This window comes from Macaca mulatta, chromosome 19 (assembly GCF_049350105.2).
Source record: "Macaca mulatta isolate MMU2019108-1 chromosome 19, T2T-MMU8v2.0, whole genome shotgun sequence".
In the NCBI taxonomy this organism is placed as follows: Eukaryota; Metazoa; Chordata; class Mammalia; order Primates; family Cercopithecidae; genus Macaca; species Macaca mulatta.
This window is the reverse complement of record NC_133424.1, coordinates 61,381,096-61,407,547: the sequence shown is the minus strand read 5'-3', so window position 1 is coordinate 61,407,547 and position 26,452 is coordinate 61,381,096. Positions and strand designations below refer to the sequence as shown.

General features: G+C 50.3%; 1 protein-coding gene and 2 long non-coding RNA genes across 3 annotated transcripts; 1 reads left to right on the top strand and 2 right to left on the bottom strand.

The window, feature by feature from the left end:
- Positions 1 to 1,566: 1,566 nt before the first annotated feature.
- DHDH (dihydrodiol dehydrogenase) lies at positions 1,567 to 11,546 on the bottom strand. Its single transcript, XM_015124512.3, has 7 exons — positions 11,386 to 11,546; positions 10,868 to 10,979; positions 10,088 to 10,251; positions 7,001 to 7,253; positions 3,973 to 4,097; positions 2,044 to 2,194; positions 1,567 to 1,720 (listed from the first exon to the last, which is right to left on the bottom strand). The coding sequence occupies exons 1-7, from the start codon at positions 11,473 to 11,475 to the stop codon at positions 1,611 to 1,613; spliced, it is 1,005 nt and encodes a 334-aa protein (XP_014979998.1). The 5' UTR covers positions 11,476 to 11,546; the 3' UTR covers positions 1,567 to 1,610.
- LOC144337217 (uncharacterized) lies at positions 2,517 to 3,980 on the top strand. The gene is made up of 2 exons (XR_013410017.1): positions 2,517 to 2,675; positions 2,844 to 3,980. It is a non-coding gene; the product is annotated as an uncharacterized LOC144337217 (long non-coding RNA).
- Positions 11,547 to 21,124: 9,578 nt separating the features above from the next.
- Positions 21,125 to 26,399, bottom strand: LOC144337211 (uncharacterized). Its single transcript, XR_013410011.1, has 4 exons — positions 25,680 to 26,399; positions 25,309 to 25,541; positions 22,084 to 22,157; positions 21,125 to 21,623 (listed from the first exon to the last, which is right to left on the bottom strand). It is a non-coding gene; the product is annotated as an uncharacterized LOC144337211 (long non-coding RNA).
- Between the last annotated feature and the right edge of the window lie 53 nt (positions 26,400 to 26,452).

The following is a 26,452-nucleotide window of genomic DNA, read 5'->3' as shown; positions in this document are numbered from 1 at the left end:
TTTTTACTGATAGAATTTCCAACAATTTATGAATTTAGAGAACAAAGTCTCTCCATGGGTAAAAAAAACCATGTCCTTGGCCAGCATGGTGGCTCATACCTGTAATTCCAGCCCTTTGGGAGGCCAAGACGGGCGGATCACCTGAGGTCAGGAGTTCGAGACCAGCCTGGCCAACTAAACCTTGTCTCTACTAAAAATATAAAAATTAGCTGGGCGTAGTGGTGCACTTCTGTAATCCCAGCTACTCGGGGAACTGAGGCAAGAGAATCACTTGAACCCAGGAGGCAGAGGCTGCAGTGAGCAGAGATCATGCCATTGCACTCCACCTTGGATGACAGAGCGAGACTTCAGCTCAAAAAAAAACAAACAAAGCATATCCTTGAGAGACATAGTGTTTCCTGTTAACTTGGCGCCAGCTTTATCTGTGTGTGTTACTCCAGTCCAGTGAGATAGCCCTCCCTCGACCCCAGTTACAGAGAAGGAAAGAAAGGGCTGCCGGGTGCGGTGGCTCACGCCTGTAATCCCAGCACTTTGGGAGGCCGAGGCGGGCGGATCACAAGGTCAGGAGATCGAGACCACGGTGAAACCCCGTCTCTACTAAAAATACAAAAAATTAGCCGGGCGCGGTTGTGGGCGCCTGTAGTCCCAGCTACTCGGGAGGCTGAGGCAGGAGAATGGCGGGAACCCGGGAGGCGGAGCTTGCAGTGAGCCGAGATCGCGCCACTGCACTCCAGCCTGGGCGACAGAGCGAGACTCCGTCTCAAAAAAAAAAAAAAAAAAAAAAAAAAAAGAAAGGGCTTTTAATGCAGCTACACGCCTCTGAACAGTACAATCACTGAGTGAGGGAATACACTTTTTTTTTTTTTTTTTTTTTGAGACGGAGTCTCGCTCTGTTGCCCAGGCTGGAGTGCAGTGGTGCAATCTCGGCTCACTGCAACCTCCGCCTCCTGGGTTCAAGTGATTCTCCCACCTCAGCCTCCTGAGTAGCTGGGATTACAGGCATGCGCCACTATGCCCGGCTACTTTTGTATTTTTATTAGAGATGGGGGTTTCACCATGTTGGTCAGGCTGGTCTCAAACTCCTGACCTCAGGTGATCTGCCCTCCTCGGCCTCCCAAAGTGCTGGGATTACAGGTGTGAGCTGCCATGCCTGGCCCCGCCCAAATTATTTTCTAGTGACCCTTTGATACTAGGTTCTCTTTTTTTTTTTTTTTTTTTTTTTGAGACGGAGTCTCGCTCTGTAGCCCAGGCTGGAGTGCAGTGGCCGGATCTCAGCTCACTGCAAGCTCCGCCTCCCGGGTTCACGCCATTCTCCGGCCTCAGCCTCCCCAGTAGCTGGGACTACAGGCGCCCGCCACCTCGCCCGGCTAGTTTTTTGTATTTCTTAGTAGAGACGGGGTTTCACCGTGTTAGCCAGGATGGTCTCGATCTCCTGACCTCGTGATCCACCCGTCTCGGCCTCCCAAAGTGCTGGGATTACAGGCTTGAGCCACCGCGCCCGGCCCCCTCTAGTGACCCTTTGATACTGGGTTCTCCAGCTTCTGCCAAACCACTACCACGAAGATGTAAGATCTCTATAGGAACGACGTTTTTATTTATTCAGAGATACATCAGTGTTTGTCTTGGGGGAAGGTGACTCCAATGGCCCTCCTCACCTCCTCAAGGATGTCAGCCAGGAGCTCACTTTCTACCAGGGGAATCACAGGACTTTCTTTCAGACCTGCGGGGATAGGGTAGTTAGGGACCCCTCCTACCCACGCACCCGAAACCCAAATAACTACAATTCCCAGAATTCCATGTGGTACAATATACATGGTTCAGGCAGATGGATGCTGCAGGGGTTCCTGGGAGATGTAGTTCTTTTTTTGGGGGGGGGAAGCAAGAGTCTTGCTCTGTTGCCCAGGCTGGAGTGCAGTGGTGCGATCTCAGCTCACTGCAACCTCCTGGGAGATGTAGTTCTAAGCAGCAGGGTGACAGAGCAGGTGGGGAAGAGCCCAACCTTCCTCTGCCAGCCTGGTGCCCGCCACCCCTCCATATCCTTACCCTTGCGCAGGCACTCCCGGACGTGCTTGGCCTCATAACTCATGCCTGCCCCATTGTCAAAATTGCAGTTCTTTGGGACCGGGGGCAGCAGGAACTCCTTATGCTCCCCCTTCACCACCAGCTCGGTTGGGCACCAGCAGGGGTTGAGGAGCTGGAGGGAGAGAGAAAGTGGCGCTGCTATCTTCACCAATGGTGCTCCTGGGGCTGCCCCCAGGAACATGCCAGGTGGTGCGCAGGGGCCTCCCTCTCAAACCTGGTGGCAAAGGGCTTGTCTCGTCTATCCCCAGGGAGCTCTGGACCCTCCCTCATTTCTGGTTGCTAGAAGTTTGTTCCTTAGCAACGCTGCTGTCACACAAAAATCCCGTCTATCTCCCCAGCAGCAAACCTCTCCCTAACCTTACGAGGTTATAAACAAGGTGTTCTTAGGGCCTAGAGAGGAGGACTTATCTTCGTGTGTCTGTGAATCACGTTTCCTTCTTATTTCTTTTCTTTCTTTCTGTTTTTTTTGAGATAGAGTCTTGCTCTGTTGCCCAGGCTGGAGTGCGGTGGATCAATCTTAGTTCACTGCAACCTCCACATTCCAGGTTCAAGTGATTCTTCTGCCTCAGCCTCCCGAGTAGCTGGGATTACAGGTACCCACCACCATGCCTGGCTAATTTTTTATTCTTTTTTCCAAGACGGAGTTTCGCTGTTGTTGCCCAGCCTGGAGTGCAATGGCGCGATCTCGGGTCACTGCCAACTCCACCTCTCAGGTTCAGGCAATTCTCCTGCCTCAGCCTCCTGAGTAGCTCGGCTTACAGACATGTACCACCACACCCGGCTAATTTTTGCATTTTTAGTAGAGACAGGGTTTCATCATGTTGACCCGGCTGGTCACAAACTCCTGACTTCAGGTGATCCACCCGCTCTGGGCTGCCAAAGTGCTAGGATTACAGATGTGAGCCGCCGTGCCCAGCCTGTATTTTTTTTTTTTTTTTTTTTTAGTAGAGACGGGGTTTCACCATGTTGGCCAGGCCGGTATTGAATTCCTGAGCTCAAGTGATCTGCCCTCCTCAGCCTCCCAATCACGCTGGGATTACAGGTGTAAGTCACCATGCCTGGCTATAGAATAGGATTTTTCCTAGCAACAGGGCCCCAGGAAGGCCAGTTAAGCTGACCTTTGGTAATACCCAGATTCTCCCCCGGTTGTGCTTCCAAAGTTCACAACTGCCCACTAAGCATGGTTGAGAATAACTGGCTTCTCCTCCAGACTGAAGACACATATTTGAGACAGGATCTCACTCTGTCATCCAGGCTGGAGTACAGTGGCACAATCACGGCTCACTGTAGCCTCAACCTCCAGGGCTCAAGTGATCCACCAGCTTCAGCCTCCCAAAGTGCTGGGATTACAGGTGTGACCACCATGGCGGCCAGGTATATATATATATAAAATTTTTGAGATGCAGTTTTGCTCTTGTCACCCAGGCTGGAGTGCAATGGCACTATCTCAGCTCACTGCAACCTCCACCTTCTGGGTTCAAGCGATTCTCCTGCCTCAGCCTCCCGAGTAGCTGGGATTACAGACGCTTGCCACCACAACCAGCTAATTTTTGTATTTTTAGTAGAGATGGATTTTAACCATGTTGTCCAGGCTGGTCTTGAACTCCTGACCCAGGTGATCCGCCTGCCTTGGCCTCCCAAAGTGTTGGGATTACAGGCGTGAGCCACCGTGCCGGCCAGGTCCAAGGATATTTGACAGAGCAATAGGTTAATCCTAAGTAAGGAGAGCCTAGAGGCCCAGAACCCACCTCTTGGCTTGGTTAAGGAGGATGAACTCTTTAGTAATGATGTGAAATTGGCTGGTTAAGCCCTCATCCAGCTCCAGGGGCCATTTGTCCCCCTTCTATTTTAGGGGTACAATCCCTAGCGCTTGGGCCCGCTGCGCCTCACCTGTGCCATGCCCTTGGTGCCGCTCACGGAGGCTGTGTTGGAGAGCTGCGCGGTGATGCTGCAAGTGAAGCTGCCATGGACCTCTCCTGGGTACTGCAGGAGCACCGTGACAGTGTCGTCCACACCTGGAGGGAAGTCCTGGGTTAGGGCAGGGGCCTCTCAGGGCAGAGTCTCTGAGACTGCACAGGCCTCGAATCCTGCCTGTGGAATCTTGGGTGACAGACTTCACTTCCTGCATGGCAAGGCAAAAGAATGAAGCCAAGACAGATACTTTTTTTTTTTGAGATGGAGTCTTGCCCTGTCGCCCAGGCTGGAGTGCAGCGGCACGATCTCGGCTCACTGCAACCTCCACCTCCCAGGTTCAAATGATTCTCCTGAGTTTTCTAAAGTGCTTCCTTCAAGCTATTGTTTTGTTCTGGCTTTTCATTGTTTTCTGTGGTACTGTTTGCAAAGATGGCCAATATAATTTCCTCTATGAGTGCCAGTTTTCTTCTTCTATCAAGAATTACAGTTTTGGCTGTGCAGAGTGACTCACACCTATAATCTCAGCACTTTGGGAGGTGGAGGCAGAAGGATCACTTGAGTCCAGGAGTTCAACATTTATGTCCAGCCTGGGCAATATAGCGAGATCCCGTCTCTACAAAAAACAAAAAATTTTGTTGGGTGTGGTGGCTTGTGCCTGTGATCCTAGTTACTCCGGAGCTGAGGTAGAAGATCCCTGGAGCCTGGAAGGTCAAGGTTGCAGTGAGCAATGATTATGCCACTGCACTCAGCCTGAATGACAGAGTGAGTCCCTGTCTCAAAAAAAAAAAAAAAAAAAAAATGGCTGGACACGGTGGTTTATGCCTGTAATGCCAGCACTTTGGGAGGCCAAAATGTGTATATTGCTTGAGTTCAGGAAGTCGAGACCAGCCTGGGCAACATGGGGAAACCCCATCTCTACCAAACAAAAAAACAAAAAACACAGCCAGGCGTGGCGGCCTGCATCTGTATGCCCAGCTACTTGGGGGTCTTACAGAGGAGAATCATTTGAATTTAGGAGATTGATGCTGCAGCATGCCAAGATCACACCACTACATTCTACCCTGGGTGGCAAAGTGAGACACTATGTTAAATGAAAAAAAAAATACAGTCTATTTGCCCATCTCTGAAAACTGAGCTGGCCATGTAACTTGCTTTGTCCAATGGGTCAACAGCAAATATGGTGTAATTAGAGGCCTGAAAAGTGCTCGCACATCAGGAATTCTCACACCATGATGTGAATGGTATCTAGCCAGCTGGAGAGGCCAGGTGGAGGAGAATCAAGGTGACTTCCCAGACAGTCACCTACCACCTGTAAGACATAAATGAAGCTGTACCAGACTGTCCAGTCCCAGCTGAACAGCCAATTGACTGCAGCTGCAGGAGTAAGACCAGCAGAAGAACCATCCAGCAGAGTCCAGACACAATTTGCCAAAGCACAGAATCAAGCTAATAACTGATTGCTATTTGAAGTCATTAAGGTTTTTTTTTTTTTTTTTTTTTTTTTTGAGACGGAGTCTCGCTCTGCCGCCCAGGCTGGAGTGCAGTGGCCGGATCTCAGCTCACTGCAAGCTCCGCCTCCCGGGTTTACGCCATTCTCCTGCCTCAGCCTCCCGAGTAGCTGGAACTACAGGCGCCCGCCACCTCGCCCGGCTAGTTTTTTGTATTTTTTAGTAGAGACGGGGTTTCACCGTGTTAGCCAGGATGGTCTCGATCTCCTGACCTCGTGATCCGCCCGTCTCGGCCTCCCAAAGTGCTGGGATTACAGGCTTGAGCCACCGCGCCCGGCCTGAAGTCATTAAGGTTTTTTGTTTGTTGGCTTGTTTGTTTTTGAGACAGGGTCTGGCTCTGTTCCCCAGGCTGGAATGCAGTGGCACCATCTCAGTTCACTGCCACCTCTGCCTCCCAGGCTCAATTGATCCTCCCACCTCACCTTCCAGAGTAGCTGGACTATAGGTGCATGCCACCATGCCCAGCTAATTTTTTTTTTTGCACTTTTAGTAGAGACAGGGTTTTACCACATTGGCCAGGGTGGTCTTGAACTCCTGGCCTCAAGTGATCTGCTCACTTCAGCCTCCCAAAGTGCGGGGATTATAGGCATGAGCCACCATGCCCAGCCTGAAGTCACTAAGTTTCGTGGTAGGTTTTTTTTTTTTTTTTGCTGCTGCATGTAACTTTAATAGAGCATTAAAGCATGAACTGCCTCTTGCTTCTTGGGGTTAAAGGTCAAAGAGGAAGGGCATCACATCTGGCTGGCTCATGCCCTGTTGGATACTTTCCAGCTGAGTGGAAGCCAAGGCAAGGGCCTCTTCTGCAAAGTGGGGCAACCTTTTTTTTTTTTTTTTTTTTTTTGAGATGGAGTCTCACTCTATTGCCCAGGCTGGAGTGCAGTGGTGCCATCTTGGCTCACTGCAACCTCCGCCCCCTGGGTTCAAGTGATTCTCCTGCCTTAGCCTCCCAAATAGCTGGGATTACAGGTGTCTGCCGCAATGCCTAAGTTAATTTTTGTATTTTTAGTAGAGATGGGGTTTCATCATATTGGTCAGGCTGGTCTCCAACTCCTGACCTCAGGTGATCCGGCTGCCTCGGCCTCCCAAAGTGCTGGGATTACAAGCACGAGCCACCGCGCCTGGCCAAGTGGGGTAGTCTTTTATGTAGCAAAGGATCACTGAGACAGCTTCAAAAAATAATAATTTTGTATTTATTAACTGCCATTTGCCTCAGGAGTTACTTCATTAACTCCCATGACAACCCTATTAGTGACACTTTACCAGTAAAGTAATTAAGATTCAGAGATGTTAAGTTGCTGGCTAAGATCACATAGCAAAGTCCCAGGATAGTGCTCGCCTGCACTCTTGACTTTGATCGTCTCTGGCTTCATGGAAAGTTGTTCTTCTAGGTGTCTGATCTAATTCTCATTGACTTGGAGACTTGTCCCCAGCTCAGTGCTCCCAGAGGGAGCCAGAGTCATTCCCATCACTACGAAATATTCCAGGATACATGGTACCTGTCTCATGACGCCTTCCCATGACGGAAATCTTCTCTGGCTTCTGCCCTCCAAAGACCATGGAGATGAACTGGACACAGTAGATGCCCAAGTCCAGCAGGGCACCCCCGGCCTGGGCCCAGTCTACAGCCCGGGGAACATGGGTGAGGTTCTTCCCAAATTCTGCCCGAGCCACCCGGAGGTCTCCTAGAGTTCCCTGGGCCAAAACAGACCTCAGAGCCTCGGAGGCAGGAAAGAAGCGGGTCCAGATGGCCTGCAGACCACAAGCAAAGGAGTTAACCAACCAGTTCTAATCCCTTCGGGGGTCCCAATTGTAGTGGGATACCCACTGCCACCCAGTCTCCAAACACAGCCCATCAGACCCCAAGTTGTATCCTTCTTGCTCCTGACTCTCTTGACTTTTCTTCTTTTTCCTTTTTATTTTTATTTTTTTGAATAGAGATAGGATCTCACTATGCTGCCCAGGCTGGTCTTAACTCCTGAGCTCAAGCACTTCCCCCACCTCAGCCTCCCAAAGTGCTGGGATTACAGGCATGAGCCACTGCGCCCTACTGACTTTTGTTCTTTTTCATCTGGACCATTGCCCCAGTCTCCTCATGTTAGGGGCTGAATTGTGTCCCTCTCCCTCCCGCTTCTACCCCGCCAAACACAATTCATGTGTTGAAGCCTTAACTCCCTAGTACCTCTGAAAGCAACTGTTGTGACTACAGGGTAATCCCAGCTACTCGGGAGGTTGAGGCAGGAGAATCAGTTAAAGCCAGGCGGCAGAGGTTGCAGTGAGCCGAGATCACTGCACTCCCACCTGGCGACAGAGCAAGACTCTGTCTCACAACAACGACAGCCAGGCGTGGTGGCTCACCCCTGTAATCCCAGCACTTTAGGAGGCTGAGACGGGCGGATCACAAAGTCAGGAGATCGAGACCATCATGGCTAACACGGTGAAACCCCGTCTCTACTAAAAATACAAAAAATTAGCTGGGCCTGGTGGCGGGCGCCTGTAGTCTCAGCTACTTGGGAAGCTGAGGCAGGCGAATGGTGTGAACCCGGGAGGCGAAGCTCGTAGTGAGCCGAGATCGTGCCACTGTACTCCAGCACTCCAGCCTGGGCAACAGAGCAAGACTCTGTCTCAAAAAAACAAAAACAAAAACAAAAAACAAAAAAACAAAACAAAACAACAACAACGACAACAAAAACCAGAGTTCTGCCTCTTGGAGCACCCAGTCTAGAGGGAAAACAGGCGACTAAGGGATGAACAAAGGAATACCAAGGACACAAATAAAACGGAGTCTCCTTCACGCAGTACGGCCAGGACAGTGACACCCTGAAGAGTTGACATTCCAGGGGAGATGGAAGCTCCGTGGACTAGGCAAAGGGCCCAAGAAAGAATGTCATGGGCAGAGCCAGGAGAATGGGCAAAGGTCCCAAGGCTGCACTCCAGAAATTTGTTTTTTTTTTTAAGACAGAGTCTTGCTCGTCCAGGCTGGAGTGCAGCGTCGGGATCTTAGCTCACCGCAACCTCCGCCTCTCGGGTTGAAGCGATTCTCCTGCCTCAACCTTCTAAGTAGATGGGATGACAGGCGCCCGCCACCACATCCGGCTAATTTTTGTACTTTTTTAGTAGAGACGGGGTTTCGCCATGTTGGCCAGGCTGGTCTTGAATTCCTGACCTCATGTGATTCGCCCGCCTTGGCCTCCCAAAGTGCTGGGGATTACAGGCATGAGCCACCGCGCCCAACCCATACCAGCAATTTCTAAAAATGCTGATGCAAGAGTGCCAGGGCTCACAGGGCAAGGGCGGGGCCAGACAGATGTGGTCGAGGTCCATCCAGGCTCCAAGCAGTGGAGAGGAGCGTGAACACGGGGATGGGGGCACCGGGGAGCCGGGGGCAGGCTCTGAGCCTGGGTGTTGTGACAGTAGGCTACTGGTGCCCCCAATGATATCCACGTCCTGATCCTCAGGGTCTGTGAATGTGTGACTTTACAGGGCTAAGGGGTCCTGGTGGATGGGATTACATTAAAGACCTTGAGGTAGGGGCTGGGCACGGTGGCTCACGCCTGTAATCCCAGCTCTTTGGGAGGCTGAGGCGGGAGGATCACTTGCAGTCAGGAGTTCAAGACCAGCCTGGCCAACATGGTGAGACCCCGTCTTTACTAAAAATACAAAAATTAGCTGGGCGTGGTGGCGGATGCCTGTCATCCCAGCTACCTGGGAGGCTGAGGCAGGAGGATCGCTTGAACCCAGGAGGCAGAGGTTGCAGTGAGCCAAGATCACGCCACTGCCCTGCACTGCACTGCAGGTTTGTAAGGGGCTCCTTGTAAGGAAGGAGACCACTACTACTCCTGCTGCCCTCCTCCCCCCGCCTTGCCTAGTTCACAAGACAGGAGATAAGAGAGAGAGAAACAAAAGTAAGATAAATAGCCAGACAACCTTGGCACCACCACCTGCCCCTAGGAGTTAAACAAAGTAATAATAATAACATCAACCCCTGGCCTAAACTACTTGTGTTATCTGTAAATTCCAGATACTGTATAAAAAAAGCATTGTAAAACTTTTTGTTCTGTTAGTTGATGCATGTAGCCCCCAGTCACGTTTCCCACGCTTGCTCGATTTATCACAACCCCTTCACGTGGACCCCTTAAAGTTGTAAGCCTTTAAAAAGACCAAATATTTCTTTCTGGGGGAGTTCGGCTCTTAAGACGTCAGTCTGCCGACACTCCTGGCCGAATAAAAAACCTCTTCCTTCTTTAATCCGGTGTCTGAAGAGTTTTGTCTGCAGCTCGTCCTGCTACACTTGGTCCTTTCAACCTCTACCTGGAACCCCACCCAAACTAAGCCCATTGCCATTCTATGCCACTTTCACTCTTCGCATCTTTTTCTTAAAAACTGACAGAAGATCCAAGCAATTTCACTAAGTCCTGCCGTGTTTACTAAGGGCCAAAAGCAATGGCTCTCGTGGTAATAGATGCTGCCAAGGAGATTCAGATACATCCTGGCAAATGCACTGACCCCGCCCACCCACTGGCAACCGTATTAAGTAATGGCAAGCACTGCTATACTAGATGTTGGAAGGCCTCCTCTGCCCTCACCTCCATAAGGAAGAGGCCTCGGGATCGGGCCTCCGTGACCATCTCACGAACTTCCGCCGCGTTCACGCCCATGGGCTTCTCGCACAGAACGGCCTTGCCCGCCGCCAAGCACAGCATCACCGCCGCCTTGTGCTGGGGGTGCTGGGTGCCAACGTAGGCCACCTCTAGGGTGGGAGTAAGTAGGTCAAGAGGTCAGCAGCCCCACCCACCCAGACCGCCGAGCTCCGCCCACAACTTCGAGGCCCCGCCCTAGCACCCAGGGACCAGGTGGTCCGTCACACCCAGTCTTCCTTGGGGAGCTGTCCTTAGAAAGGAGATGTTACCTCTCGCCATTCTATTTTATTTTATTTATTTATTTATTTAACTTATTTATTTTTAAGACCAAGTCTCACTCTGGCGCCCAGGCTGGAGTGCAGTGGTGCGATCTTGGCTCCCTTCAACCTCTGCTTCCTGGGTTCAAGTGATTCTCCTGCCTCAGCCTCCCGAGTAGCAGGGATTACAGGTGCGTGCCACCATACCTAGCTAATTTATTTTTATTTTTTGTAGAGATTGGGTCTTGCTATGTTGCCAAGGCTGGTCTCAAACGCTAAATGGAGTTTAACACCTACTAGACAGCCAGTCCCAGACCAAGCCCGTTTTATAGTTCGCCTCCCAGCCAAAGGTCTTTATAGAACCCAAAGGGACTGGCCCATTCTGAGGAGCCTTGCATTTTCCACGGGGCAGCCAGGGAGCAGCGCTTCAGGGGTGGCAGCCAGCACCCCCATCGCCCTCGCCACTCACCCACATTCGGGTCCTTGGCCAGCTCCTCATAGGAGCCGTAGGCCTTGGGGATGTCGTGTTTCTGTGCAAACTCCTTCGCACGGCTCAGGTCGCGGGCCGCCACCGCCACCACCTGGAGGGGCGCAAGAATTGGATTTAAGGGGCTGGGGCAGGCGTGGAAATTGGATGGAAGGGAGGCAAAGGAGGAGGCTACCACCAGGAGAAGGGGAGACGTGGTTCTGGGGGAAGAGATGACGGGGGCTGGACATTTGGGCCCTGGGAAAGAAAGATCTGGGGGAAAGCCATTATTAAATCCCCCAGTATCTAAATTATTTTCACAGTAGCTCACATCAAGGCCTTTCCAAACCTCAAGACACAGGTTTGCAGAACAGAGGTGGAGAAGGAGGTAGCAAGGAAGCAGACGTTCACTGCCATGACGACCCACTCACTAGTCCTGAACCCTAAACTCTCTCCTCCGTTAGACTCTGGAGTCCCGGCCCCCCGCCTCCTCTTCCCCAGAATCCGGAGGGCGGGCGGACCTGGTGCTCGGAGCGAGGCAGTGTCTGCAGCACGGCCGTAAAGTCGCTGGAGATGAGACCGACAGACACGATGCCCCAGCGCAGCGCCATCGTTGTGATGCAGGGCCCTCGAAACCTTCGGTCTCTCGAGGCGCCAATTAAGTAGCTGACGCCCCGCCCACCCTGGGGGCGGGCCCCCATCCTCCGCCCCCATTGCGGCTACGCCGTTTCTCGTTGGCTCCAGTCGACAGAGAGATCATTTAGTTCTAGCTTCCCCATTCGGCGAATGCACCATTTAGCTCCGCCTTACAGAGGGAACCACAGCTAGATATCGCTTCTGCAGATCTCTACCCTATGACTTCAGGCTCGCCGGATACGCAGGGGAAGGATAGCGTGGGGAGGGGAAGCTTGCTTTCTTGCCAACACCAGTCGTTGAGCAGTTAAATTTAATGTCTTGCCCTCTGGACTTTGTGGCAAAACTTTACCTTGACTTTTTTTGCTCTCAAAGCCGTGCATCATTAGGAGTCGTTCAGAGGGAGAGAGAGGATTGTAACAGCAAACTTAATAATTATTACTAATCAGCTGGGCATGGTGGCTCACGCCTGTAATCCCAGCACTTTGGAAGGCCGGAGCCGGGCGCGGTGGCTCAAGCCTGTAATCCCAGCACTTTGGGAGGCCGAGACGGGCGGATCACGAGGTCAGGAGATCGAGACCATCCTGGCTAACACGGTGAAACCCCGTCTCTACTAAAAAATACAAAAAAACTAGCCGGGCGAGGTGGCAGGCTCCTGTAGTCCCAGCTACTCCGGAGGCTGAGGCAGGAGAATGGCGGGAACCCCGGAGGCGGAGCTTGCAGTGAGCTGAGATCCGGCCACCGCACTCCAGCCTGGGCGGCAGAGCAAGACTCCGTCTCAAAAAAAAAAAAAAAAAAAAAAAAAAGGAAGGCCGAGGCTGGCGGATCACAAGGTCAGCAGATCGAGACCATGGTGAAACCCCGTCTCTACTAAAAATAGAAAAAATGGCCGGGCGCGGTGGCTCAAGCCTGTAATCCCAGCACTTTGGGAGGCCGAGACGGGCGGATCACGACGTCAGGAGATCGAGACCATCCTGGCTAACACGGTGAAACCCCGTCTCTACTAAAAAATACAAAAAACTAGCCGGGCGAAGTGGCGGGCGCCTGTAGTCCCAGCTACTTGGGAGGCTGAGGCAGGAGAATGGCGTGAACCCGGGAGGCGGAGCTTGCAGTGAGCTGAGATCCGGCCACTGCACTCCAGCCTGGGCGACAGAGCATGACTCCGTCTCAAAAAAAAAAAAGAAAAAATTAGCCGGGCGCAGTGGCGGGCGCCTGTAGTCCCAGCTACTCGGGAGGCTGAGGCCGGAGAATGGCGTGAACCCGGGAGGCGGAGCTTGCAGTGAGCCGAGATTGCGCCACTGCACTCCAGCCTGGGCGACAGAGCGAGACTCCGTCTCAAAAAATAAATAAATAAATAAATAAAATAATTATTACTAATATGTGTAGAGCACCTGTAGGCCAGCCCCTCAGCTCCGCGCTTTACCTTCCTCGTTCCTAATTTCTCCCGGCAGACCTGGGAAGTAGATTCTACTGTCCCCAGTTCACAAAGGGGGAAACAGACTCCAAGGTCCCTGGTCATTTTTTTGGAGGTCTCACAGTCAGGAGGTAAAACCTGGGAATTGGCTGCTTCCACAAGCTGTAGCTTTAGAAACCAGGCTGCTTTCCTTGTTAAGAGCCCGGGAGCCTGGCTGACTGGTTTCAAAACGCTCCTTGCCCCTTCTTGGTTGTACTGCTTTTGAACAAGAGGCCGCCCTCTCTGGTCCTCACTTTTCTATTCTGGAAAGCAGAGATCATAATATCTACCTACATAGGGTTGTGAGGAGGATTCATTGAGCTCTGTGGTCTATTACGTAAAATACACTGCATTATTATAATTATTATTGATACAGGTTCTCACTCTGTCACCCAGGAAGGAGTACAGTGGCACAGTCACAGCTCACAGCAGCCTCAAATTCCTTAGCTCAAGGAATTACCTCCTGCCTTAGCCACCCCGGTACCTGGGACTACAGTAGCTGGGACCCAAGTAGCTAGTGGCTACTACACCTGACTAATTATTTTATTAATTAATTATTTTAGAGCTAGGGTCTCACTCTGTTGCGTAGCTGGAGTGGAGTGGTGTGATAATAGCTCACAGCAGCCTTGAACTCCTGGGCTTGAGCTATCCTCCCACCTCAGCCTCCTGAGTAGCTGGGATTATAGGCATGTGCCCCATGTACTGCTATTTTTTTGTTTGTTTGTTTGTTTTGAGACAGAGTCTCGTTCTGTCCCCAGGCTGGAGTGCAGTGGCATGATCTCAGCTCACTGCAACCTCTGTCTCCTGAGTTCGGGTGATTCTCCTGTCTCAGACTCCCAAGTAGCTGGGACCACAGGTGCCCTCCACCACACCCAGCTAATTTTTTTATTTTTAGTGGAGACGGGGTTTCACCATGTTGGCCAGGATGGTCTCAGTCTCCTGACCTTGTGATCTGCCCACCTTGGCCTCCCAAAGTGCTGGGATTACAAGCATGAGCCACGGTGTCCAGCCCGCTAATTTTTTTTTTTACTTCTTTATTTTTGAGACGGAATCTTGCTGTGTCATCCAGGCTGGAGTGACCATGCAGTGGCATAATCTCGGCTCACTGCGACCTCCACCTCCCGGTTTCAAGCGATTCTCCTACCTCAGCCTCCTGAGTAGCTGGGATGACATGCGCCCACCGCCACACCCAACTAATTTTTGTATTTTTACTAGAGAGGGGGATTCACTGTTTGCCAGGCTGATCCGCCTGCCTCCCAAAGTGCTGGGATTACATGTGTGAGCCACCATGCCCAGCAATTTTTTGTACAGAAGTCTCACTTTGTTGTCCAGGCTGGTCTCCAATTCCTGGGCTCAAGCAATCCTCCTGGCTCAGCCTCCCAAAGTGCTGGGATTACAGGTATGAGACACTGTGTCCAGTCGATTTTTAAACTTTTTATCAGGGCAGGGTCTTGCCAAGTTTCCCAGGCTGGTCGGGACATGGTTATTCCTAACTGGCTGGCCAGCTTCACACAGGACAGGATATTAGTCAGTTTCTCTTACTTGGTAGACAATTAATTAAGACCTTAGTGTCACACATGGATTCACAGACTTGAAGTTTACACAAACTGCTGAATAGAAACATAAATGGGAGCAGGCACGGTGGCTCATGCCTGCAATACCAGTACTGTGGGAGGCCCAGATGGGAGGAATGCTTGAAGCCAGGACTTTGAGACCAGCCTGGGCAACAAAGCAAGACCCCATCTCTACCAAAAAAAGGGGGGAGGGAGCAGGGCACAGTGGCTCATGCCTGTAATCCTACAACTTTGGGAGGCCATGGCAGGCGGATCACTTGAGGTCAGGAGTTCGAAACCAGCCTGGCAAACATGGTGAAACCCCCATCTCTACTAAAAATACAAAATAATTAGCTGAGCATGGTGGCGGGCGCCTGCAATCCCAGCTTCTTGGGAGGCTGAGGCAGGTGAATTGCTTGAACCTGGGAGGCGGAGGTTGTAGTGAGCCGAGATTGCACCACTGCACTCCAGCCTGGGTGACAGAGAGAGACTCCGTCTCAAAAAAAAAAAAAAAAAAAAAAAGTTTGGGGAGAGGGAAATCCACATAGGACACAATATCATTACTATGAAGAAAAAGAAAAAATAGTTTAATAATAAATATCGAAAAAGAATTTTGATACTCCCAGGTATTTGTCCTAGAGAGAAAAAATAACATGTTTGCACACAAACCAGTGCACAGTCGTTCATGGCAGCTGTACATAGCTCAAGCCCAAATGTCCATTAAGCTGCCAGTGGATTCAACAAAATACTACTCAGCAATAGAAAGAAATGAACTATTGATACAATAACAACTTGGGTGACTGGGCTGAATGGAAAAAAAAACATTAGCCAGGTGTGGTGGCACATGCCTCTGCGCTCAGCTACTCGGGAGGCTGAGATGGGAGGATCGCTTGAGCCCAGGTGGTGGAGGCTGCAGTAAGCAGTGACAGAGCAGGACTCCGTCTCTAAAAAAAGAAAGGAGGGGGTTACATACTGAATGATTCCATTTCTATAACATTCTCAAAGCGACAAAATTATATATAGTGATAGAAAAGAGACCAGCTGTGAACACAGGTGATTAGAATTTAAGAGAGGATTTTATTGTTATTATTGTTTTGATACGGAGCCTTGCTCTGTAACCCAGCCCGCAGTGCAGTGGCTCAATCTTAGCTCACTGCAACCTCTGCCTCCAAGGTTCAAGCAATTCTGCCTCAGCCTCCCAAGTAGCTGGGATAACAGGCGCCCACCACCACACCCAGATAAATTTTATATTTGTAGTAGAGACAAGGGTTCACCATGTTGCCCAGGCTGGTCTTGAACTCCTGACCTCAAGTGATCCACCCGCCTCAGCCTTCCAAAGCGCTGGGATTACAGGCCTGAGCCACCACGCCCGGCCGGGAGGGTTTAAATAGAAGGGGTACCCCAAGGGAGTTTCTCTATGGAGGTGGGACAGTTCTGTTTCCTGATGGTGGTGATTAATGCTCGAATCTTAAATTCATAGAAGTAGACACCTAAATTTTTCAGAAGTGCATACGAACCCATATGGTCTTGAACTCCTGGGCCTAAGTGATCCATCTGCTTTGGCCTCCGAAAGTGCTGGGATTACAGGCATGAGCCACCGTACCTGGTGCTGAAACCAGCTTGGTCGTGGAGACCCCAACCCAGCGGTGCTAGAGGAATTAAGACAAAGACGCAGGAATATAGAGTATAAAGTGGGAATCAGGGGGCTGACAGCCTTCAGAGCTGAGAGCCACGAACACAGTCTGACCCACACCTTTACTGACAGAAAGTCAGTGATAAGCATTGCTTCTATTGATTATAGATTAGCTAAAAGCATTCCTTATGGGAAACAAAGCATTCTTAGCAAGGAGGAGAGAAACAGGCCCTGGCTGATTATCCGCAGTAAAAGCATGTTGTTAAGGCACAGGCAGCTCCTGCTATCGTTTGTGGTTTGAGCAGTTTTCTGCTCCGGGCGGGGTCAGGTGTTCCTTGCCCTGCTCCAGTAAACCAACAGCTTTTAGCAGTGTGCGTGATAGCCATCAAGGGCATGTCACATTGCTGCAGAAATCCTATTTATGGCCAGTTTCTTTTTTTTTTTTTTTTTTTTTTTTGACACGGAGTCTCGCTGTGTCGCCCAGGCTGGAGTGCAGTGGCGTGATCTCGGCTCACTGCAAGCTCCGCCTCGCGGGTTCACGCCATTCTCCCGCCTCAACCTCCGAGTAGCTGGGACTACAGGCGCCCGCCACCACGCCCGGCTAGTTTTTTGTATTTTTAGTAGAGACGGGGTTTCACAATGTTAGCCAGGATGGTCTCGATCTCCTGACCTCGTGATCCACCCGCCTCAGCCTCCCAAAGTGCTGGGATTACAGACTTGAGCCACCGCGCCCGGCCGGCCAGTTTCTTTAAGGCCCGTTTATGACAGGGTTATGGCTTGCTACCAACATGTCCCCTCTTTTCGTTTTTGCAAAGCGATAAAGGCATAGGCAGCGTTGTCACGGTGGGCTGCTTCTCGCAGGATTCAGGATCCGCGTCTGCAGAGGACACAAAGACAAACAACACAGATTAAAAGCACAATTGTCATTGATATCACAGAGCCTCCAAGTGCCTTGATCCATTTTAACGGGTTAATGGCTGCGAATCCGTCTGCAGCTCCTTCAGGCACTTTAGTACCTGGCATTAGTGTCAGGTGTGCCTCCGAGGCTTGAAATACTTGTTCCTTCAGTTTTGCAATATCTAAAGATAACTTTCCAGTATGACCCTATGAATTCCCACTCGTGCTGTTTCATTACACAGATGAGGAGTAAGGCAAGAATCAGAAGTATCTCAATCACATTGTAATTGCATTCTATATTCTAGACTAACTACTCGATCTCCTAGCCACATTACAGTTTGTTGGAGATCATTGATTTGATTAGCTAGGTTCTGGTCTATATTAGTTTGGGAATTCCACAGCAAAGCAGAATTTTTCTGCCATTTATTTATTTATTTATTTATTTATTTATTTATTTGAGACTGAGTCTTGCTCTGTTGCCCTGGCTGGAGTGCAATGGTGCGATCTCAGCTCACTGCAAGCTCCGCCTCCCGGGTTCACGCCATTCTCCTGCCTCAGCCTCTCAAGTAGCTGGGACTACGGGGCCCACCACCACACCCAGCTAATTTTTTGTATTTTTTAGTAGAGACAGCGTTTCACTATGTTAGTCAGGATGGTCTCGATGTCTTGACCTCGTGATCTGCCCGCCTCGGCCTCCCAGAGTGCTGGGATTACAGGCATGAGCCACCACACCCGGCCGAGCATTTTCAATTAATTGTGTGGAATGAACCACGTATGAAGAATCAGAAATTACATTGAGAGGTGTTGGGGTGATCAGACCCAACACCAGGTCGTGGGGGCGATGAAGTCTGGCGGAGTCAAAGGAATGAGGAAAAGACAAGTTTGAGAGAGAAAGTGGGACCGAAGGCCATCGCAAGTGTGGAGGCTGCAAAGGGCCTGAGCTCTGGGAGCCCACACTACTTATTGGTGCTCAAACAAACAGGTGGTGAGGATGTGAGGGTTGAAAGGGAACAGTGTATCAAGTGAATGGGAAACATATGGCTGCTTGAGATAATGGGAGTGCTGGAAGCAAGGAGCCAGCAAGTCCAGCAGACATGCAAGCCCTGCCTCAGCTTCTCTCCCAATGCTCAGCTTTTCTCCCAGCAACAGGCATCTCAAAAGCAGTCAGCACTTCAATTACAGCTACAAGCTCTGCTTTTTTTTTTTGAGACAGAGTCTCACTCCGTCACCCAGGATGGAGTGCAGTGGGGCCATCTCGGCTCACTGAAAGCTCCGCCTCCCATGTTCACACCATTCTCCTGCCTCAGCCTCCTGAGTAGCTGGGACTACAGGCGCCCGCCACCACCCCCGGCTAACTTTTTGTATTTTTAGTAGAGACGGGGTTTCCCGGTGTTACAGGATGGTCTCAATCTCCTGACCTTGTGATCCACTCGCCTCGGCCTCCCAAAGTGCTGGCATTGCAGACGTGATCCACCATGCCCGCCCTGAGCCTGCTTTTTGAGCTGAAGTATAGGGCATCTGGAAAACTTTACTTTGTGATCCAGAATAAGAAGCTTTACCATTACTAGGCCCATCTGTAAAAACATTTTCAGCACCTTCAATTGGTTTAGATTTAGTTATTTTAGGGAGAATCCAATTAGTTAATTTCAAAAATTGAAATAATTTTGTTTTCGGAAAGTATCAAGAACACCTATAACTCAGCTAAATGGGTTTGCCAAGTAAGACTATTTATAAAGGCCTGTTTTATTTGTGCCTTTGTGGGAGGGACAATAATTTTGCCAGGATCATATTCCTGTCATTTAACAATTGAAGTTCTCCCATTTCCTATCAGAGTAGCAATTTGATCCAAATGAGGAGTTAGAGTCCGTGAATTCATATGTGGAAGAAAAAGCCATTCTACTAAGTTCTGCTCTTGGACAGTAACACCAACCGGTGAACGCAGAGTCAGAAAAATCAGTAAGTCTGAAATAGTTTCTGGATCTGTTCTAGAAAGTGTTCCTTGCCCTGCTCCAGTAAACCAACAGCTTTTAGCAGTGTGCGTGACAGCCATCAAGAGCATGCCACATTGCTGCAGAAATCCTGTTTATGGCCAGTTTCTTTAAGGCCTGTTTATGACAGGGTTACGGCTTGCTACCAACAACCTGGTCGGCATCGTGAAAGATTTTGTTGCACCTGAGCTCGGTGGCTCACACCTGTAATCCCAGCACTTTGGGAGGCCAAGGTGGGTAGATCACTTGAGGTCAAGAGTTCAATAGCCTGGCCAACAAGGTGAAACCCCGTCTCTAATAATACAAAAATTAGCCAGGTGCGGTGGCGGGCACCTGTAATCCCAGCTACCTGGGAGGCTGAGGCAGGAGAATCACCTGAACTTGGGAGATGGGGGTTGCAGTGAGCCAAGACCGTGCCACTGCACTCCAGTCTGGGCAACCAGAGCAAAACTCAGAAAAAAAAAAAAAAAAAAAAAAGAAAGCAAGCAAGGAAGGAAGGAAGGAGAGAAAGAAAGAAAAGGAAGATTTTAATGGAGGTTTTTTGGGCATAGAAGGAGAGATGGCCTTCCAAACAGTGGCAAACATCTATACAGAACAAAGCTGGATGCATTTAGAAGAGGACTAAGACACTGGAGCCAGGGAGAGAGGGGGATACATGAGAGGTAAAGGTGGAGCGGTCAACTCGGCCATTTGTGAAGGGTGAAGGCATTCGCCCTGCGGGCAGTGGGGCGTGCAGAAGGCGCTGGGGCATGGAGAAAGCCAGCATGGAGTCATCTTCAAGTGTTAGAAAAACACCTGCGAGGCCGGGGACGGTGGCTCGTGCCTGTAATCCCAGCACTCTGGGAGACCGAGGCAAGCAGATCACCTGAGGTCAGGAGGTCAAGACCAGCCTGGCCAACATGGCGAAACCCCGTCTCTACTAAAAATACAAAAATTAGCCAGGCACGGTGGCAGGCACCTGTAATCCCAGCTATTTGGGAGGCTGAGGCAGGAGAATTGCTTGAATCCAGGAGGCAGAGGTTGCAGTGAGCTGAGATCGTGCCACTGCTCTCCAACCTGGGCAACAGAGCAAGACTCTGTCTCAACAAAAATAATAATTATTATTATTTTCTTATTGCTGCACTCCAGCACCTCAGAGAAGGCAAAAAGGTAAACACTGAGCAGAAAATGTGCCGGGCATGGTGGCACATGCCTATAATCCCAGCACTTTGGGAGACCGTGGAGGGCAGATCACCTGAGCCCAAGAGTTTGAGACCAACCTGTAAAAAATTAGCCAGGTGTGGTGGTGTGCATCTGTATTCCCAGCTACTAGGGAGGCTGAAGCGGGAGGATCACTTGAGCTGGGAAGGTTGAGGCTGCAGTATGCTACGATGGCACCTCTGCACTCCAGCCTGGGCAACAGAGTGAGACTCTGTCTCAAAAAAGAAAAAAAGAGGCCAGGTGCAGTGGCTTATCCCTCTAATCCCAGTGCTTTGGGAGGCTGAGGCAAGCAGATAACCTGAGGTCAAGAGTTTGAGACCAGCCTGGCCAACATTGTGAAACCCCATCTCTACTAAAAATACAAAAATTAGCTGGGCGTGGTGGTGCATGCCTGTAATCCCAGCTACTCGGGAGGCTGAGGCAGGAGAATTGCTTAAACTTGGGAGGCACAGGTTGCAGTGAGCTAAGATCGCACCATTGCACTCCAGCCTGGGCAACAGAATGAGACTCTGTATTTGGGAAAAAAAAAAAAAAAAAAAGGCTAGGCGTGGTGGCTCATGCCTGTAATCCCAGCCCTTTGAGAGGCCAAGGTGGGCGGATCACGAGGTCAGGAGTTCGAGATTAGCCTGACCAACATGGTGAAACCCCGTCTCTACTAAAAATACAAAAATTAGCTGGCGTGGTGACGCACGCTTGAGATCCCAGCTACTTGGGAGACTGAGGCATGAGAATTGCTTCAACCCGGGAGGCGGAGGTTGCAGTGAGCTGAGATCGTGCCATTGCACTCCAGCCTGGGCGATAGAGCGAGACTCCATCTCAAAAAACAAAACAAAAAAAAAAACAACTTGCGAAATTAAAGATCACACAGAAAGTGTCAACCAAGCATGCGGTAGGAAGACCCCGTGCCAAGAAGCGAGCATAACATTTATTCATTAACTCATGTTCACCAGAGTTTTCTGAGTGTAAATTCAATGCCAAAAAATAACATCACATGCCAGCTAGGAACCAGGACTTTGGATCTAGCCTGCCTGGGTTCAAATCCCAGTTCTGCCTTTTACTGGCTGTGGGAGCTTAAGCAAGTGCCTCAGCCTCCCCTATTTGCCTCATCTGCAAAATGAGAGTGATGACTGTAATGTCCTTGCACGTTGTTGTGATGACGGAATGAATTGTTATTTATGGCAGATCTCCTGCTTGTGAGGGGCCCTCCACGTACTAAGTGCTGTAGAAGTGCTTGCTACTATGTATTAGCTTTCATCAGGTTCCTGTTTGCTGCTGAGACAAATGCCCATCATCCATAATAATAGTAGTAATGGCAATACTATAAGAATTCTGGGCCGGATGCCAGATGCCGTGGCTCACGCCCATAATCACTGCACTTTGGGAGGCTGAGGCGGGTGGATCACTTGAGGCCACGAATTCGAGGCCAGCCTGGCCAACATAGTGAAACCCTGTCTGTACAAAAAATATAAAATTTAGTTGGGTGTGGTGGCACACACCTGTTGTCCCAGCTCCTCAGGGGGCACTGAGGCATGAGAATTGCTTGAATCTGGGAGGCAGATGTTGCAGTGAGCCAGCATCGCACCACTACACCCCGGCCTGGGCAACAGAGGAAGACCCGGTCTCAAAAAAAAAAAAGTATTACTTTCTTATTGCTGCACTCCAGCACCTCAGAGGAGGCAAAAAGGTAAACACTGAGAAGAAAATGTGCCGGGCACATGCCTGTAATCCCAGCACTTTGGGAGACCATGGAGGGCGGATCACTTGAGCCCAAGAGTTTGAGACCAACCTGTAAAAAATTAACCACGTGTGGTGGTGTGCATCTGTATTCCCAGCTACTAGGGAGGCTGAAGCAGGAGGATCACTTGAGCTGGGAAGGCTGAGGCTGCAGTAAGCTATGATGGCACCTCTGCACTCCAGCCTGGGCAACAGAGTGAGACTGTCTCAAAAAAGAAAAAAGCCGGGCGTAGTGACTGACGCCTGTAATCCCTGCATTTTGGGAGGCCGAGGCGGGTGGATCACCTGAGGTCAAGAGTTTGAGACCAGCCTGGCCAACATGGTGAAAGTTCATCTCTACTAAAAATACAAAAATTAGCCGGGCGTGGTGGCGGGCGCCTATGGTCCCAGCTACTCGGGAGACTGAGGCAGGAGAATGGAGTGAACCCGGGAGGTGGAGCTTGCAGCGAGCCGAGATCCCGCCACTGCACTCCAGCCTGGGTGACAGAGTGAGCCTCCGTCAAAAAATAAATAAATAAATAAATAAATAAATAAATAAATAAATAAAGATGGCATTTTATTTATCTATTTATTTATTTTTTGCAGGTTTTATTTATTTGAGACAAAGTCTTGCTCTATTGCTCCAGCCTGGGAGACAGAGTCACACTCCATCTCGAAAAAGAAAAGAAAAAAAATTTCTTTTTTGTAGAGATGGTGTCTCACCATGTTGCCTAGGCTGGCCTCCAACTCTTGGGCTGAAGTGATCCTCCCACCTCAGCCTCCCAAAGCACTAGGCATGAGCCACCGAGCCTGGCCCAACTATCCGTTATGCATAATTGTAAAGCAAGTCTGGCCAGACGCATTTCTACTGGAGCTGATAAAAAGGCCAATGGCAAACATTTTTTAGGATTTCCCAGAATCTTGAGCCAAGGGGAGGGGTTGGCCTGGCAACTTTCCCAGACTGGGTAGGGTGTTTCTTGTCAGAGAGCGAGAATTTCTCGGGCAGCTGCAGTGGTCTCCCTTGATCCTCTTGGAGTTGGGGCCGAAACAATCCACTTACCCCATACACTAGAACATGGTTCCTTTTTTTTTGAGACAGTCTTGCTCTGTCACCCAGGCTGGAGTGCGGTGACACAATTTCAGCTCACTCACTGCAACCTCTGCCTCCTGGGTTCAAGCGATTCTCCTGCCTCAGCCTCTCAAGTAGCTGGGATTACAGGCGCCCATCACCACACCCAGCTAATTTGTATTTTTAGTAGAAATGGGGTTTTGCCATGTTGGCCGGGCTGGTTACAAACTCCTGAGCTCAAGTGATCCACCTGCTGCGGCCTCCCAAATTGCTAGGTTATAGGCGTGAGCCTGAGTGACTTAGTTTAATGTTATTTATTTATTTATTTATTTTTTTAAGACGGAGTTTTGCTTTTGTTGTCCAGGCTAGAGTGCAATGGTGCAATCTCGGCTCACCACAACCTCCGCCTCTTGGGTTCAAGCGATTCTCCTGCCTCAACCTTCTGAGCAACTGGGATTACGGGCATGCACCACCACGCCCGGGTAATTTTGTATTTTCAGTAGAGATGGGGTTTCTCCATGTTGGTCAGGCTGGTCTCAAACTCCCGACCTCGGGTGATTCACCCGCCTCAGCCTCCCAAAGTGCTGAGATTACAGGCGTGAGCCACCGTGCCCAGCCTTGTGACTTTATTTTAAAATGCTACTCTGCCATGTGACTTTTTTCTTTTATTAAGAGACGGGGTCTGTAATCTCAGCTACTTGGGAGGCTGAGGCAGGAGAATTGCTTGAACCCGGGAGGCGGAGGTTGCAGTGAGCCGAGACCGTGCCATTGCACTCCAGCCTGGGGGACAGAGCGAGACTCCGTATCAAAAAAAAAAACAGAGAGAGAGAGACATAGTTGACCTGGCACAGTGGCTCATGCCTGTAATCCCAGCACTTTGGGAGGCTGAGGTGGGCAGATTACCTGAGGACAGGAGTTTGAAACTGGCCTGGCCAATGTGGCGAAACCTGTCTCTACTAAAAATACAAAAATTAGCCGGGCGTGGTGGTGGGCGCCTGTAATCCCAGTTACTCAGCAGTCTGAGGCAGGAGAATCACTTGAACCCAGGAGGCGGAGGTTGCCGAGAGCCAAGATCGAGCCACTGCACTCCAGCCTGAGCGATAAGAGTGAGACTGTGTCTCAAAAAGAAAAAAACAAAAAAAAAGAGACAGGGTTTCACTATGTTGTTCAGGCTGGTTTCAAACTCTTGGGCTCAAACAGTCTTCCCTCCTCAGCCTCCCAAAATGCTGGCATTACAGGCATGAGCCCCTGCACCCAGCCCGCCGTGTGACTTCTGACTAACCCGAACCTGGGAATGCCTCCAAAATGTCTAGCAGATGTGTTACTCTTTATGTAGAAACACGTATTTACCAGCCTTTCCTCCGGAACAAGCCTTGATGTTGTCACATCCATCACAAGATGTATCGTCCAGAGCCACCTACGCTTTCCTTCCAGAGCACAGATATACTTTCCTCGAGATAGAAGCCCTGAGTACGGGGGTTGCAGGGCGTGATCTGTCATCTTGCTGCTGCCCAAGACGATACTTCTTTTTTTTTTCCCCAGATGGAGTCTTGCTTTCCAGCCCAGGCTGGAGTGCAGTGGCATGATCTCAGTTCACTGCAGCCTCTGCCTCCCGGGTTCAAGTGATTCTCCTGCCTCAGCCTCTTGAGTAGCTGGGATTACAGGCACCCGCCACCACACCCGGCTAATTTTTGTATTTTTAGTAGAGACAAGAGTTTCACCATGTCAGTCAGGCTGGTCTCCAACTCCTGACCTCAAGTGATCCACCTGCCTCGGCCTCCCAGTGTTCGGATTCCAGGCGTGAGGCACCGCACCCGGCCAAGACCACACTCTGTAAGTTTCCCCCTAATAAACCACCCTGTATTGACAAACTAGATGTGTGGGCCTCATTCTTTGGTTTCTTGGCTCCTTTGGCATTGGGGATCGCTTTGCCTATATGAACTTTTCACAGAACACCATTTAGGACCATTTTCCAGATTCAGTCACTGAGGCTCAGCTCTCCTCATTTTCTGAGAGAAGCAAAGAGAGGCTGCAGCTGATGTTTGCTACGGTCATTATTGAGGTGCAGCTGGGAGGGCATGACATACATATAGCTTCCCAGGACATTCCAGGGAATATGTATTTTTGTTTTGTTTTGTTCTGAGACAGAGTACCGCTTGGTCACCCAGGCTGATGTGCAGTGTTGCAATCATGGCTTTCCAGGCCCAGGCAATCCCTTCACCTCAGTCTCCCAAGTAGCTGGGACTTACAGGCATGTGCCACCACATACAGCTAATATTTTTTCTTTTTAGAGACGGGGTCTTGCTCTGTCACCCCGGCTGGCGTGCAATAGCGTGATCTCGGCTCACTGCAACTTCTGCCTCCTGGGTTCAAGTGATTCTTGGGCCTCAGCCTTCCCGAGCAGCTGGATTACAGGTGTGCCCCACCATGCCCGCCTAATTTTGGTATTTTTTGTAGAGACGGGGTTTCATCATGTTGCCCAGGCTGGGCCTGAATTCCTGCCCTCAAGTGATCCGACTACATCGGCCTCCCAAAGTGCTGGGATCATAGTTGTGAGTGACTGTGCCTGGCCCTATTTATTTATTTATTTACACAGGGACAGGGTCTTCCTATATTGCCCAGGTTGGCTTCAAACTCCTGGGCTCAAAAGATCCTTCCTCCTTGGCCTCCTGAAGCGTTGGGATTATAGGCATGAGCCACTGCACCTGGGTTATTAGTTTTTCTCAAGAAAGGGTCTCGCCCTGTCTCCCAGGCTGGAGTGCAGTGTCGTGGTCATGGCTCACTGCAGCCCTGACCTTCCATGCCCAAGCAATTCTTCTGCCCTTAGCCTTCTGAGTAGCCGGGACCACAGGTGTATGCCACAACACCCAGCTAATTTTTGCCTTTTTTTTTTTTTTTTGTAGAGATGGGGTCTTGCTATGTTGCCCAGGCTGGTCTTGAGCTCTGAGCTTGAGTCATCCTCCTGTCATCCTCTCCTGAAACCCCCCCACCCCCCCACCCCCGGCCTCCAAAGTGCTGGCCTTATAGGCATGAACCACTGTGCCTGGCCAGAATTTCATTTAAACAAATGCTCCTGGTTGGGTGCGGTGGCTCACGCCTGTAATCCCAGCACTTTGGGAGGCCCAGGCAGGCGGATCACGAGGTCAGGAGATCGAGACCATCCTGGCTAACACAGTGAAACCCCATTTCTACTAAAAAAAAAAAAACAACAACAAATTAGCCGGGCGTGTGGCGGGCGCCTGTAGTCCCAAGCTACTTGGGAGGCTGAGGCAGGAGAATCGCTGGAACCCAAAAGGCAGAGGTTACAGTGAGCTGAGATTGCACCACTGCACTCCACTCCAGCCTGGGTGACAGAGTGAGACTCCATCTTAAAAAAAAAAAAAAAAAAAAAAAAAGCTTAATCCCAGGTTTGGGTTTTCTGTCCTTGTGGCTGAAGGGACCCTATGTGA